The 16,692-nt window shown below is 45.9% G+C and overlaps 1 protein-coding gene across 1 annotated transcript; it reads right to left on the bottom strand.

Annotated features, from left to right (window-relative positions):
* Window positions 1–15,401: 15,401 nt before the first annotated feature.
* Window positions 15,402–16,453, bottom strand: LOC122624572. Its single transcript, XM_043804211.1, has one exon. It carries the CDS (start codon window positions 16,375–16,377, stop codon window positions 16,078–16,080), a length of 300 nt encoding a protein of 99 aa, XP_043660146.1. The 5' UTR covers window positions 16,378–16,453; the 3' UTR covers window positions 15,402–16,077.
* Between the last annotated feature and the right edge of the window lie 239 nt (window positions 16,454–16,692).

Raw genomic sequence — 16,692 nt, 5'->3', positions numbered from 1 at the left:
TTGTCATTGTAATATCAAATAAACGAACAATTGAAACATCTCTTTGAGCTGCGAGCATCGAGTTGGTTACTTGCTGTTTGTATTTTCAGCCCCTTTTTTTGCCGTGTACGGTGCGGTACGGCATGTCCTGTGTGGAGTGGATTGTATATCCATCTGTATACCCCTATTGGACTCCAGCACTCCAAGCGCCCTCCTCCACTTTTCAGGGTCCTTTCATTGGCCACAAAATTGGGTTCTGGTTACGTGTTTGTGTACGGAAAGTTTTTGTTTTGTGTTCACCTGTCTCTTGTTTTTGCCTCTGTTATGGATTTTATAATTTTCCGACATATTTCCAAACAGACTGCGAGCCGGTCCTCGAAGACTTTGCTCTGCCCCAAGTGAAGAGCGGCCAATTTAATTGTCCTTCAATGACAAACTGTAATAAATCAGCAAGCAAGCTAGCGAGCAAGCGAGCAATAAGCGAAACGAAAACTGACTGAAAAGCACATCCTACCAATCTGCCATCTGTTTGCTGAAATGCAAATTTCTTTTTCGCCTCCCTTGATTATGGCCAAGGAAATTTGCTCCTTCCGGTTTCTCTGGGAGGTGAAGGCTAAGCCAGCTTTAAGTCTCTCGTCTGTCGTACGTCGTCTGTTGTTCCATTGCAATGGAAACAGCGAATCGAAGATTATGTTTGCCTGGCCAGCCAAGGATTAAATTATCACGCAAGCTTCCTGGCCCACTTTCATTCAACTCGCAGCCTCGAGAAGGGATTGTTGGATTGTTGGATTGTTAGATTGTTACAATGCCTTGCGGCAATCGAAATGCGTGTATTGCGATGGAGTTTTTAGTCTGCCCCATAAACATAAACACTTCAGGAACAGCGTGAGTTCGGATTTTCCGCCCAACCAGCTCAAATAACTCAAATTTATTGTGGAAATTAGTCCATGACCGCTGCTGCTGTGGCTCTGGCTGAACCAATTTGTATGCAGAATTTGCAATTAGAATTTCTGACATTAATAAGCAGCAATTTGTGCACATGGCACCAGAACCAGCACCAGCACCAGTCCCAGCCAGCAGACAAGAGAAACCCGAGAATGGATCTCCGAGAGGGCGAGAGGAGAAAGGGGAGAAAGTGGCGTTGGGGAGGAGAAAGAATTGTTTGGCCGAAACTGTTGCAATTAGTGTGACAAAACAAGCAACTTTTTAAAGTTCCGAAAAGTGTCGCAAGCTGAAACGAATCCAGATACCTGGCATTTGCAGGTGCTTAAGTCGTAAGTCGTAAATAATTCCATTTGATTCGGACAAGTCAACACGACAATGGGATTGCGAAAACAAAGACAAGAAGTGGCTTTCCTGAGCTGGCCATTTAAAGGCTTTTTTACTTTGCTAAGTAGGTTGTGCGACTTCCTGCATACAATTCTGAATGCAATTCTTTGTAATCTGATTATGAAAATAATCCCAAAGGTTCCAGTATCTTGGAGTATTTATACTTAAAGATAGGCAGCCCCCAAGCCAAACAGGCGATGTTTGTCGCGACATGCCTCACCACACAATATCATATGCAGATGTCCATGAGCGTCTATAAGCGAATTAATAAGAACACGACAAGTGCTTGATGCTTTTCTGCCGAGCACAACATACCCTATGTTGTGTTCTGGTACCGTGTTTATCAAAGCAGAGGATGCCAAACTTAAGAGCAGCATTGCAGGAAGCTTGTGTCTTGGCACTCGCACCGCACCCAGATTCAATTTGTCATCTTCTGATGAGCCCGGTGGCCATGTGGAAGATGAGCGATGAGCACTGTGCGAATGGGTCCTACAATGGGACACACACAGAGATTCGCACGATGAATCTCGGAAAGAGCCAGTTGCCATGCCAGCAGAGTGCCAAATGCCTCCGATAATGAGCAGCAGTACAGATTTCTGACCCCTCGACCCCTCAGCTGCCATTCCAGTCCAGCTCCACCGGAATCCAGACATGGCTTATGCTTGTTGCCCCAAAGCCCCAAAATGTAAACTGAGACCCCACCGAAGCCCCCATGAAACTTTTCATTAACACATCCACAGAGTGTCTGCACAGGAGGAAAAAGTGCAGAAGACAGGCAGCCATCCAGACTCGATGGAGGCTCATTTAAAATAGTCAAAGGCACAAAATTAGTATCGCTTTATGGGCAAATTTTTTTGTAACTTTGGAAACGCATCGACTATCGCATACCGTGTGGCTGTAAACAGTTTCGCTCTCGAATTACTTTCTTCTAAATTAGGTTGTAGCTCGCTTTGATCCCTACTTGAAATGCCCCTTTGGAAATTGTTTCTTTCCAGACCAACGCCAGTTTCTTTTTTCCGTGCATGTACGCGGCTGGGGGCGTGGCACAGGGGGCGTGGCTGGCTTGTTGCACAGCTCAAAGTGGGCGCGTTACTTAGCTTAAGCTGTTCTCCCCCGCCGCCTCGCTGGCGGACCAAAAGTTTGCTTGCAGCACTTAAATATTTATAAACGAAACTCGTGGCATGGCGGCGGGTGTGGTGCGGGAATGTGGATGTGGGTGAGGAGGTGGTGTCCTTGGACGAGGTGCTGACGAGTGGAGCAGGTGCTGCCCACTTTTGGGTCTGGCGTTTTGGGGGCGGGAACCAACAGAGCTCACAATTCGTTTTGTTTTCCCCGCCCTGCACGAAGGGTAAACAAATTCGTGGATTTTTCCTGGTGTGTGCGCGAAAATAATCAACTTTAATATAAAATAGATTATTGATATTTGCTCTGTGCTGTGCTGTTCTGTGCTGTTCTGTTCTGTTTATTTGTTGTTGCTATCATAGTCCCCGGTGTTATCGATGCTATCGTGGATGTTGCACAGTGGCAGCTATGCTTATTATTATTCCACCGTGCACCATGGGCCACACAATGCTGATGGTGGAACAAAGTAATTGAGCTGCCATGAATACACAATGTTTTCAATGTTTCAGACTTCAGAGCAGATATATGTATATTAACGTGCAAAATTAGCAGTTTTTACTCATTATGTTGAAGATACAGGTAACTGCATCGCACCTGCATCAGATGGCTGCCCACTGTGCGCAAAAAATAATATTTCCCTATTACCATTACCCTTTGAAAGACACACACAATCCCACGTGCAAACTGCTGCATATTTGGCGGAGGTGTGTGCGTTTGATTGTGTTGAATGCATTGAGTTGGATTCGATTGAATTGAAGTGAAATGAGAACGAGCTGGCGAGTGTGGCGATCTGAAGGATGAAGGAGGATTCGGCTTCAAAACACACCCACACCCACACGCACACCCACACGCACACCCCCACTCACACCCACATTCACAGCCACATTCACAGCCGGTTTTATGAAAATGGCGCCTTTTGGGCCCGAACCATAAATAAGGCAAATGGGCCATGGGCCGCAACAGCTGCTAACCAGATTGTGAGATACTCGTACAAGATGTGGGTGGGCGGGGGCGGTGGCGGTGGCGAAAGCCGTGGAGAGTTGTCAAAATAAAAAGCCAAGTTAACAAGTTGCTGGCTTGTGAGCCCTTTGCCCTGCCTCCTAATGGCTTGCAAGTTGGCTCCAATAATCGTATATTAGCCATTTTGTAAGAACCTTCCGAAACCCAATAGATATATTCTTGTTGCATACGTATGTAACAATATATTTTGCTTAGCATTAATTAATAATAGAACACACCCGATTCTTGCAGTGCACGCACTTGGATACATTTCAGGCTTAGGTCTTTCGCCTGTTCAATTTTCCACTCCTTGGACTCGATGAAAAGGGAAATTGGCAACAATCTGCAGATCTCCTGCCTCACTCCTTTGAAGAGGAGGCTCATTTTCAGCTGCTCATCTTTTTGCTTTCCAGTGGGTGGTGGGGCAGCCACCGCCCCATGGCCATGAAAATATAAATTTTTGTTAACCTTTTGCCGCTGGCTGACGTTATCCTAAATCAACAACAATGACTGGACCTCCCACCCGCTGCCGCCCACCGCCCACCGCCATCCGCCATCCGCCCACCGCCTTCCGCTTTCCGCCCCGTCAATTGTGCCAATTGCCTGCCGCTCGTCAGTTAATCAAAGTAAAAGCCGCACTGGGTAGTTGGCTCGTTGGGTGTGGGCCATTGGGCCGAGGACCGCGCAACTCGCCCCGTTTTTCGGAGCCTCTGCAAAAATAACAAAAGCTGCCGACAAAAGTAAACGCCGCAAGAAGACATAAACAGGAAGGGGAGTCTGGCTGGCAACGGACAGGAAGGGCAAACAGAATACAGGGTTATCCATCCAGCCACCGAGGCTCTATTTTGTTAACAATTTGAATTCTTAATTGTCGGAAGTGTATACATAGGCGGCCCACCATCTCAGTCCTCGCACTTGAAGAGTTTGAAGAGGACCTCTATCTTATATCTGGGGTTATCCGCTATGATATCGATGTTCCGTAACCTGCAGCTAGTTGTTTTCGGTGTAAAATGCAGGGCAGTACACGCTGCCCGGTTCCTTGGCTCCTCCGTCTTTTGGCAGGAAGCCAAAAAGTTTTCGGCATAGAAAACGGTTTTCCACCCGTCTGCCCCCAGTTTTCCAGCAACCTTTTTGCATTTTGCCAGCGATTTGCTTTCGATTCAGAGGCGTGGGGCGTGGCAGGGGGCGGGGGGCTGGGCTGGGTGAGGGGAACCATATTTTAGCGCATCGATGGCGAAATATTTTTCAATTTTTCAACACATTTGGCTGGCAGCAGCAAAATGCTGCTCATATTTTCACAAGCTGTCAACATATATCTGGGGGGGGGGGGGGGGGGTGGGCTGGTTGGTTTGGGGCAAGATGCAAGCGGCACGGCGGTGGGGGGTGGGGGTGTTTGGCTGGGGAATGGGGGTTGCTGCGTGTGCAGTTCTGGCAATGTTGCAACGACAGCAACAACAACACACTCGAAAAACGCAATTTTTCCGGCGGTAACTTTGTAGTTTTTAGTAGCCTGTAATTTTTATGAGTTTGGCAACAAAATGAAAATGTAACCAAATTGTCTGCGAATAATTGTAACTATTTAGTCTTAGGCGCAAGCTTCTTTTCGTGGCAAAAATTATGTGACACGCCATTAAGTTTGCTGGTTTTGGCTATAACGCGGTCATAAAATGCCTTTGTCAGTCAATTAATGGAAAGAGAAGGGAAAACTTATTGCACAGCCCCACTGATTTTTCCGAGTGCAGTACAGGCAAGCAGTGCGGCGACAAGCACGGCAGCGAAAGCAGTAGACGTACAGCAAACAACACTTGTAAAAGTGACGCCTTCCTTTCTGTTTTTTGTTTTTTTTGTTTTTTGCTGTCACGCCCATTTGCCAACGCTGATTGACAAAGCAGCTAGCAAAAATGTAACAGACTCGAAAAGAGAAAGGGGATTTCCCGTTTTCCCCTTTTCCCCTTTTGGCGGCGACATCAAACAACATGGCATAAAATCAGCGCAACTGCCAACGTCGCTGCCAACGTTCGCCTGCACTGCTTGCGCTGCTCAGTGGCTCGTAAATGGGCAAAACACTTCTACAAAGTGCAGCTTACATACTTTGCCCGCCCCCCGCCTGGTTTCCACCACCCCGCGTTTCCCAATAGTGCCACAGAGAGAGAGAGAGAGGGGGCGGGGAGAAGGACACATTAATGCGTTTATGCGTAGGCTGCTGCTCAAAGGATCAGCCTTCGCGAGGGCGCACGCTACCGTTGTCCGCATGGCAAAGGGAAGCCCGCTGACGGCAAGCAGTGATTTCAGGAGTATCCGCCATGTGGGACCATTGTTATGGCGTTGCAAGCATCCCCTTTGTATTGAGCCCCGGAGTTTTGGGCCTGGTTGACCGTCCCGCCAGCAATTCACGGTTCTGCTTGGTGCATAAACCGCGGCTCAGTGGCATGTGGCATGCGGAGCATTTGATAACGCATCGGCGTAGCACTTAAAGCGCATGCAGCGCCAAGTCCCACCCAAAAACGCGCCCACTTCGAAACTCCGGACCATTCAGCGATTAAGGTGATTTTAAGCGCACACGCGTTTTCCGCGCGATTTGATGGCGCATTCGGTCGCGTTTGATTGCACCGCCCAAGCAATTAAAGTCGCCTCGTAAAGTCGGGACTCGAATCGTCACAGCTTCGCAGTATCTACTACGCGGCTCAAAATAATAGGGACCAACCATTTAGTTAACCAAAAATCCTTCAATTTAAACAAATTAAAAGATTAGGGTGCAAGACATTAGCGCTATTTGATAGTGTTTAATCTTGAATGTCTATGGATAAGGAGGAAATGTCAATACATTTCATTTCCTTGATGTTTGCCAAAGCTAGCACTTAAATGTGGTTTTATTCAGGCTTCCTCACTTTGCTAACAAAGGCAGCTAGCAAGTTGACCGCGTCTGTTGTTGTGCGTGTGCGGTGCGGTACGATGCGATGCGAGTGTCTGATGATGACTTCCGATGTGGGTGCCTGTGTTTGATTTCAATTTGGTTCGGTTATTGCCTTGGCCACAAAAAATAATAAGCCAAGTCGTCAGATGGGCGGGCATAAAACTGGGCTTGACCCCTGACCCCCGCACATGCATGTTAAATGCCCTTCCGAATGGAGAAAAGGCTCCGTGCAATGGCATGCGAAAATGCGTTCAATTGAAACTGGGTTACGGACTATGGGCTGCGGCATACGGAATACGGGCAACGGGCAACGGGCAACGGACTACGGACTACGGATTTTGGGGCACGGATTGCTGGTTATGGCTTATGGGCTATATGGCTAATGGGGCAGATTGGGTTTTTCGGGACTGCGAATGCGATGACGATGCGACGATAGCCTGGATTTCGGGCAGAGGTCGCAGTTCGGAATTCAGAGGTCGGCAGACCGGGCTGATTGAAATAGATGAGCATGTCCAAGCAGCATTACATGGAAAGAAATCCAAGGCCACCTAAAAGCGAAGCTTGCTAAGCAAAAAAGCGCTGCCACTCAAAGATGCCTCAACAGATTTGCATAAAACTCCTAAACGAGATGGCTGAGAATAAGCTTAATGATCTATGTACACATTTACTTGTGAAAGGTATTTGGCTGAGTGCAGCCTCAGCTTTTCTTCGTCCTGCAGTTGATGATGGGGACGCCGTATTTGTTGGAGAGCATGGGGATTGACTAATTGATGCCCATGACATCGAGGGGATCAGGATGAGGATGAGGATGAGGATGGGGTTGAGGATGGGGATGGGGATGGGGAGAAGGATGCACAGGCAACTTAAACTAAGGCTGCGATTGGTGACATTTTGATTGATGGCCAAATAATTTTAATTGGCTTTGGTTTCGACCAGACCACGCGATTCAGTGAGTGAGTGAGTGAGTGAATGAGTGATTGATTTGTCGAGTGTTTGATTCGATAATTGAATTGTTTATTCGATTGCGAATACAATTGCCAGCGATGGAAATTGGTGGCGACACGGCGCTATGATATGATTCCTATGATGCGGTAAAGGGGAACCTTAATACAAAAAATGCATCAATCACACATAAGTAGAAAGCACTTAAAGGATTTGCATATACATTTAAAAGCAATGCCCATAAGCGCACTTATAAAACGTTGAAAGCGGCAATTTAGTCGATTAAAAGTTAAATCGTGCTTATGTACTGCAAGTGGAAGATATGTATATGCGATTAACAGTAATGCATTTGTAACACTAATTCACACTTAATCCCTCCTTGAGAGCATATCATCCGCTTATCGGAGATTGATTAATGACGAGGAATACCTTGCATATGAGTGGAGCAGCAGGTGGCAGCCGTAGAGCCATCCTTTCAGGGCGACGGATGATGATGGATCCATGATTGATTCGCATTCCCCAAATGCCTCCAGGCGAACGGGCCACGCAGCCATTATCACTTTCTCCCAGCCCCTGCACTTTGCAATTTGCACTTTGCACTCTGCCCTTTCCATTTCACATTTCGCCAGATAATTGCCTAATGACTAACTGCGGCCAGGCAAATGCACTGACATGGCAGAGAAACATGAGTAGCAGCATAATGGTTTTTCTGGCAGAAATTCTAAAATTCTCCAGCTCAACATTTCAAGTGTGAAGTACACTTGCACCTATCCGCGAGCCACCTATAATTTGTATGAGTGAGTGAAATATGCCCTTCTGTCCAACTCACTTCACAGTGTATGCGCTGCGAGCAAGCAAAGTAGGGTCATCGGAAAATTCGAGGGAAAACAGCAGCAATCCGTTCGATGCCTGCAACCGACTCGGCTGGATAAACAACATTATCTGCATGCCGCATGGCGACCCGCCGCAAAAACTAAACAAAACCGATGCTCTGTTTAATCACAAACAAATGCGTCCGGCGCAAGGCGGTAAAAATAAAAGCGGAAAGCCCCAAAAAACCCGTGACAACCCAGGAAAACCCGTGAAAACCCATGAAAACGGCAACAGTAACAACAGAAACAACAGCTCCCGGGGCGAGAACAATGCAGGGATTTCGATCCCGAACCCCAAGCCCCAAGCCCCAATCCCAAATCCCTAACCGACTCCCCAAGAAACCCTTTCAACTTTGCCGAGGCGCTGCCACCACCCACGACTTTGGACAATGACAAAACGTTACACACTTTAGCCGCTATTAATTTTGCAAAAAATAACCAAAAAACGAATTCGAATTAAGGCGCAGTGTTGGAGAGCAAACTTTGAAGTACTTTGGCCTGCAATTTTCGCAATTTTCAGTGAAATAATTTGGCATTGTGGACGGGGGTGGTGGGGTGGAAACTGAAAAATGGAAAATGGAGGGCCAAAATGTGTATCTCGCCCACAAAAATAAAGGGTGAATGTGGCTCGCTTGTGTGCTTAGCTGTTGAAGTTTTCAATAAAAACTTTTCGAGACACAACAATTGCCTGTAATGTAATGGGATTTTGCCACTTTTTTATATAAATAATCCAGCGAGCAATTCCCGAACGCATTTCTGTTTAGGAACTTTAATTTTCATTTCGACACGGTTGAATGTAGAAGTGCCGTGTGTAACGACGTTCGTTCTGCACATCTAGCAAAACGTATATGTCATTAGAATTAATCAGGGCTTTCGGTCCTGATTACCATTATAATACCCTCGAAATACCCTGTGAAAATGAGAGCAGGCGGCAAAGGGGTAGAAGGGATGGTCTATATGTAGTTTCAATGCACATTGTAAACGCTGCAAAAGCGAGAGATGGGTGAACATTCTACTGCGCACCGGCAACAACAATGCGGCATAACTTTGCGGCTATCCAAATATTGGGCGGTGGAGGGCGTGTCGACAGTGGACGCTGGGCGGTGGGCGGTGGGCTGTAGGCGTGGCAGAGGTTCCTTTTGCAATTTTGCACATACAAATAATTAGTTGCAACAACGGCCGCACGGAATCACGAACTTACAACACGGCTGCCGCTAAAGCGAAAGTCGCTTTCCATGGGATTTTCCGCCCATCCGCAGAGCTTCCCGTCCGCCCCTCGATTTTCCACCCGCTGTGGCCACAGGCATTTAACTGATTTGCGCTGCTGCGATGATTTCATTTTCATTTTGCACCGGCATGCCGTTGTCGCTGCTGCTGCGGCTGCTGCTGGAAAGCGCATAAAAAGCATAAGCGCGTAAATAAAGTCAACCTCATTTATTTTGAATATAAACTACATTTTTTACGACTGCCAGCCGCAGTAGCAGCGCCCAGCGCCCCAGCGTCCCCACTCGAAGAAGAGGCAAAAGTCAAAGCGCTTTTCCAGCGCGCGCGGGAAAGTTGAGTTGAGCAAAGGAAAGCCGGGGAAAAGTCAGCAGTTTGGCGACAACAACGGCGTAGCACTTTAGCTGCGAGAGCACTGCGAGAAATCGTGTCCATACCAGAGACTGACAGACTGCAGCAAGCCACCGGCACTCTAAGTGTCTCAGCACCCGGCTGTTTGTTGGCACTCTATTTGCGGCAATATCAAACACCCGGGTGTTTTTTGTTACTTGCACAAATGAAGGGTGAAAGGGAACATCCCAGAAAAAGGTCGTGCAAAAAACAATATTATATATAATATTATTAAATAATATTGATACTTAATTAACACTATTCTATTTCTATTGTTCTATCTGGCATCCAAAGTGAAATTATAAAATTATAAGTACGATAGCTGAAAGTATTACGTTACATTAAAAGGAAATATGTAATTAATAATACTAAATACTAAATAATACTAAATGCTAAATACTAAATAATACTAAGTACTAAATACTAAATAATACTAAATACTTAATACTAAATAATACTAAATACTTAATACTAAATAATACTAAATACTTAATACTAAATAATACTAAATACTTAATACTAAATAATACTAAATACTTAATACTAAATAATACTAAATACTTAATACTAAATAATACCAAAATATAGGTGCCCTTCTCTGCGCTTCTCAAAAGTCCTACGTAAGCAAACCACTTTTTCGATGTTTTCTTTTTAAATACTAATTGTGAGTGAGTGGAGCAGTGATTTGTAATATATGGCAGCAGAGGATATCAATAATGTGATTTCGACCTACTGGAGGAAGTGCCTGAGCTAGCTATTTTCCAGGAGCTACAACCAGCTGTCAGCTCTGACGTGGAAAGAGCTTGAGGAAAGGGGTGTTTGCAGACACCCGAATATTTTGAGCGGGTGTGTGTTAGTACCGGACACTCAAATTTGTTGAGTGTGATTAGGGTGGCAGTTCTCTGGTCCATACCATAACATAAAATCAATGTTCGAACATTTTCGAGGAGCTCTCTTTTGAATCAGGGTGCGCACCAATTGAAGCCTCCAAGTGTAGTGTTAACAACTGTGTTCCATGATGAATCTGTCCCTTTTGGGTCCGTAAAAAATCAGTTTCCTCCGCATTTGGCGATGAAAGAAGTTGAATGATTTGGGTAGTTTCCGAGTCATCGACGGCGACTGTGGGCGGAACTCTTTGATTGTCCAGACACCGTAAAGCACGTGCTTTGAAGCCCATCGATGGCTGAGATGGTTGAGATGGCTGCATCCGCAAGAGCGAATGCAAATCACTTGCCTGGTCGCTTTTTTGGCTGACTTCGAGTTTTTACTGCATACTTTTCTCTCTTTTGAAATGCCATCCACGCCGCCCGGATATTCGTGTTGTTAAAAATATGAAGTAATTACATTTGCTGCAGAAGTTTTCCCTTACATTTCCACCTATTAGTGATCTGGTTAGCCAACTGTTCCGGGGGCAACTGACTGTTGTCAGCTTTTATGTTGCCACGCGGAGTAAGGAGCAAAGTTATTGTTTCTTGCCTTTTCAAGCATGCTTGTTGGTTTTATTACGCATTGTTGTCGTCCCTGTTTTCTGCCACTTTATTTATCCTATGCTCTTATACTCCTTTGCTCCTTTGCTCCTTTTCGCCTTTCCTGCGCTGTCTCTTCAAAAAGGTAAGCACTTTTTATTGAGGTCTCGATATTAAAGACAAAGGTGGCAGTGACGGTGACGGTGGCGGTGGCGGTGGAGGTGGCATATGGCCAACAGAATTCAGTGCGCCGCATGGGCGTGGCGCGCTGGGAGGTTTGGGGTTACAGTTCATTGCCGCGTGTCGCTTGTTTGCCTGCAAAATCTGCGACCGAGATAAAATTAACCAGCTGGAGAGAAGAAATAAAGAGAATGCATTTGTCATGACCTCGAAACGGAAACAATTGAAAAAAGCTTTTCCTATCGCGCCACCGACAACGACAACGACAACGACAACGAATTCGGTTTGTCGTCCGTTGTCGTTCGGTGGGTGGGGGTGGTGGTGGTGGCGGGTGCGGGGGCGACCCCGGCTTTTCTGTGGGTCGTCGGTGTCATAGAGCACCTCAATCTCCGCCCCCGACCTCCGACCTCCGACCTGTCCCGCGCCCCTCATCGCAACTGTGGCACACACCGAAATGCAGCTGACATAGAAAAACGGCTTTTTATGTGCACCCAGCACATATCTGTGTAAAAGTATATAGATACATGTACCGCAGGGTGAGCCCGCTGTTATCGAAGCGAAAAAGGTTCTTGCAATGGCATCATACTTTAAGTTCTTCCATTTAAACTATAACATCAAAGGAAGCACCTTACTGTGACCCATCATGGCAATCGTTATGTGCTAACCCTTGAGTTGTGTTAACTTCTGCTGCAGTTGGGCCACCCTAACTCGCCCAGCACATACCGGACACAGTATATAGTCAGACTTGCTCTTAGTTGCTGTATGAAGTCGCCCGGCTCTTCTTTTTTGTGCTCACACAATGCAGTGGACCCCGTCCGGCAGCAAAAACATTCAACTTACTGCCAAGAAAATTCCTTTTCTCTGTGCTTTCCCTCGTTCCGTTCCTGCTGTTTGTTTGGTTGTTTGGCATTGAGCAAAGTAAGTCAACTGCTCGAAAAAAAATAAAAATAGAGTGTAGAAAGGAGAGGGGACTGAGATTTAAACGGGTTATAGCCTCTGTCCGTCCGAACAGTTTGACATCCCACACGCACCGTCGAGCCAGGTGAAAAGTACCGGTTACCCCGGAAAAGCGGAGAAAATTGGCCTAATCCGCATGCCAAAAGTCGGCTTGCTTTCCAGTCGGAAACTTTGCACTTACGTGGCAAATAATCTTGTTTTTCATTAGAGCCGCAATAGTGCTGTTCAAGTTTTGGCAAACATTTCGACGTTTATTATCCTTCAAAAGTTCGATGCATTCTGTGCCGTCAAACGAAATATTTCAGCTTTTATAGATTAAAATGTGCTTTGTCTTATTTTTCAATTGCAGAATTCGACTTACGCAAGGAATTTCGCAAAGAATTCGCTGCTAACTGAAAGAAGCATTTGTACATATTACTGAGTGAGCTGTGCACATGATGTTGTGTGTCAATTAAAAATCCAAAATAAAGATTGCAAAATCTCGGTTGCAAAACGGCTTACCAAGGTATTTTGTGCATTTAACGAAATGGAATTCCTTGAAATTCATTTCAAGATTTGTTTGCTGACAATTCCCCAAAATGGGATTCCATAAAGTTACACTAGGAGTTTGTGATGTGGCAGGAATGATGACAAATATATCGATACGAATTTCCACATATATAATAGTGTTTATCAACTGTGGCACAACAAATCTTAATTATGATTTAGCAGTAACCTTTGATACACTGAGTACGCTGTGTGCCAATGCATTTAGGGTTTAATTACGGATTAATAATGCACATTAAAATTAGGCAAGCTTTATTAGGCCAAGTTTAATGTTCAGTTTTGGCCAATTTTGCGCAGAAAGGGAGGAGCACAATAAATCGTGCTGCATTGCAAATACATCTTGGTTTTATGCAAGCAAAAAAAATGGGAAACGTTTAATTTCATTGATTAAGCTGAGCATCTTCAAATAAAACTAATTTGATGCAATCAAACCGAAATGAGTTTCATTTCGAGCATTAGACGAGTGCAAATAGCTTTAAGCGGTGCGACTATTTGCAAACTCCCTTGCACCGAAGACTCCAAAATGAAGTTATGCATGAAAACTAAATACATCCATGAATATTCCATGTAACGATGGTCCTGGATGGTCCTGTTTGAAGCCCTTCAGCAGAAGTGCCCCAGGATGTTGGCCTTAAATGTGTGAACTAGTTCCAGAGGGATCTTGAACCCGTTTTGGTCGAGCACAGCACAGCGCACAGCGCACAGCACAAGCTGAAAATTAATTACGCTTCAACTTCATTATTTTGCATGCCTGAACATATTTGCTTTGCCGCTGCACCCACTCAAACTTCACTTCACTTCACTTCAACTCCTCCGGCGAAGGCTTTCCTTTTTAGTTTCAGTTTGGGCCTGGCTGACACCATTTTGCGCATGGTCAATATTTCAAACAGATTAGAGAGGCAACAAAATGCGCCTTAATTGAATGGCTCGGGCTCGGGCTCAGGACCTCGCCACGCAGCTGCTCCGTACAAGACATCCATATTTAATGAGCCACCAACACGTCGCGACGCATTGCTAGCCGCATCCTTGCTCCTCCGCCAGCTCCTCGCCAGCTCCTCCGCCTGATGTCAGGCCATCAGTGCCTTCCTTTCCTGTCCATTCCGCTCCTTGCAGCCCATCCCTTCCCTTCCCTCACCTCTCGGCTCCTTCGAGGCACGCACCGCCCATTTAGCGTTTATGCGGCGCGAACTACAGGAACTACCCACTACCCGAATTGCTAGGGAATTAACGATGCATGAGTCTGATGCGCCATTTCTTCCAGCTCGCGAAATCGCTTCAATTTGCTGTTTTTCAATTACAATTACTTCCCTAATGACGGATAATTAAACATTTCGCTTGATGCCCAGAAAGCTACAGGATCAATTTACAGCCAGAAATCGAACGCGGAATCCGAAAGTCAAATTCAATTATCATATATGCTATCTGCGCCATACATCACACACACATATCTGCGGCAGGATATGGTTTCAGGATAAGTCGCCTTCGAGCAATTTAATTGCGGAGTGGCAAGTCGCAGTTGCCGGTGGCCCATGAACTCGACTCGGCATTCCGCTTGGGGCATCGTTAGCGGCACCTTCGAGGCGTCACGCACTCACTTACACCTACACACCCACAGCCACACCTACACCCACACACACAAGCACACTTGCACACTCACACACTGGCAGAGGAACACACACGGGGACGCCTAGTTATATATAAGCCGAAACATAAATTTCGTTAATCATTGAACTGGAAATTTAATAGCCAAGTCCAACACACACACACACACCGTGTATGTGCGTGCACTCACAAAAAAGAGAGTGCGTTCCAAAAAGGTCTTTCATCTATCATTAATTTTAAACTCTATTTTTCTAAGCCCAATTTGAGTAGCCTTTGGAAGCGCTTGTTCTGCCTTCAAGCAGCTCAGTGACCTCTGGTTTTTGGCAGCCACATTAATCGCTATTGTAGTAAGATATTACCGCACCCCATTTCGCTCGGTGCAGCTAAACTTTCATTGAGCGCAAAATAAAGTAATGCGGAATAACGCAACGAGCAAAACAGAAATATCCATTGCACAGAGCACGTAGCAATCGCTTTGGAGCGGACTTAAGTTATACGGAGCTGGGGCTTCCCTGTTTCACTTAAGACTACGTCAAAATATATAATCATCATTTTGCTCGGAGCGGCTTTCCCCATTCCCCCATTTCCCCATTTTCCGCATTTCCCACCCCTCCCCGCTGTCAATGCAATTGTGCTGTGGGCCACGTGAAAATCTCCATAATTATGTGACCGTATTAAGCGTATAATGCGAGTTGGCCGAAAAGTTGAAAGTTAGGCAGTTCCCCAGTTCGCCAGCGGGCAATGCGAATCCAATCCAATGCTCGCCAGCGCCATAGATCAGCAAAGATAGCATCTGGTCCGCGGAGCACAGAAGAGATATCCATCGCCCGCCATTTTTGAGGGCAGTGACGAAGTTTTAAACAAAAAGGCCGATTGGAGGGCAAAGTTTTAAGAATTGTTATTATTGTTTGCATTTTTTGATTGTGTGAATTGGGCGAAACTATTTGGCCTATTGATGTGTTCTCTTTGTAGAGTTGGTGTGTTTTCCTTGTCGAGAGTTGTTATGTTCATCTTGTAGACAGTTGGTGTGTTCATTTTGTAGAGAGTTGCTGCTTTCTTCCTGTAGAGAGTTGGTGTGTTCTAGTTGTAGAGTTGGTGTGTTAATCTGTAGAGAGTGTGTTTGTAGAGAGTTGGTGTCTTCTTCTTCTAGAGAGAGATGATGTGTTTTTTTTGTAGAGAGTTGGTGTCTTCTTCTTCTAGAGAGAGAGATGTGTTTTTTTGGAGAGAGTTGGTGTCTTCTTCTTCTAGAGAGAGATGATGTGTTTTTTTTTTTGTAGAGTTGGTGTGTTCTTCTTCTAGAAAGAGAGAGAGAGATTTTGCTTGTCATCCTCGTCGTTGTTCTTGTGTTCGGACTCTCGTTCTCTCTCTCTTCGTGTTGCTGTCCTGCTTCTAAATCTTCCTCTTGCGTGATTCTGCTGAGTCACCCCGTCCTCTTCTTCCTCGTCATCGCTTTCGATTCTTACTGCTCGTCCTCATCGGTCCTCATGGGCTGGTGCCGAGGCACGACGACAACGCCATCATCAGACCACTCGATCATGCTCCTCCTTCTCGAGGGGCCCTAGATAAGGTTTCTGGCCCTGAGGGAACGGAAGCTGGCACTCGAGACGAGAATGAGCTTCGATTTGAAGGTGGACTGGTCAAGCATCTCTATGGCGGTCTTGGCCTCGCTCTCCCTTGCAAACTGGATAAACCCGTGGCTTCCGAGGACCAGCGAGCCAAGGATTTGGCCGAACGGATGGCAGAGCCTAGCCAGCTCCTGGCGGGTGCAAGCCGGTAGGTTTCGCACAAGGATCCTACTCCTTAGACGCGTCGGTCCACTGGAGAGTTTAATTCCCGCGATATTGCTTCCACCAGACATTTTGCGACTTACTTCTGCTTAGCTGGCTGGTTGTCAAATAAATGATTCGCTTAGCTGGCTGGTTGTCAAATGAATTTTTCGCTTTGAAAGTGTTACCAGATATAATTAGCGAGGCAACTTCTATCGATGGATGGTTTCCAACTCTCACAAGGCCTGGGAAGAATTGGTGACAACTCTAGCCAGTTTGAAATGATGTTCTCCATTTTGGGTTTCAGACGAAACATTTCCAAGCGAATTAGAAGCAAAACAGTCCAGCTTTCAAGAATTATACATACTGGGGTCACCCACAGAGGTTGCCATCGCAAAGTATAGCTT

Source organism: Drosophila teissieri, chromosome X (genome assembly GCF_016746235.2).
Source record: "Drosophila teissieri strain GT53w chromosome X, Prin_Dtei_1.1, whole genome shotgun sequence".
Classification (NCBI taxonomy): Eukaryota; Metazoa; Arthropoda; class Insecta; order Diptera; family Drosophilidae; genus Drosophila; species Drosophila teissieri.
This window is presented reverse-complemented; position numbering and strand designations above follow the sequence as displayed.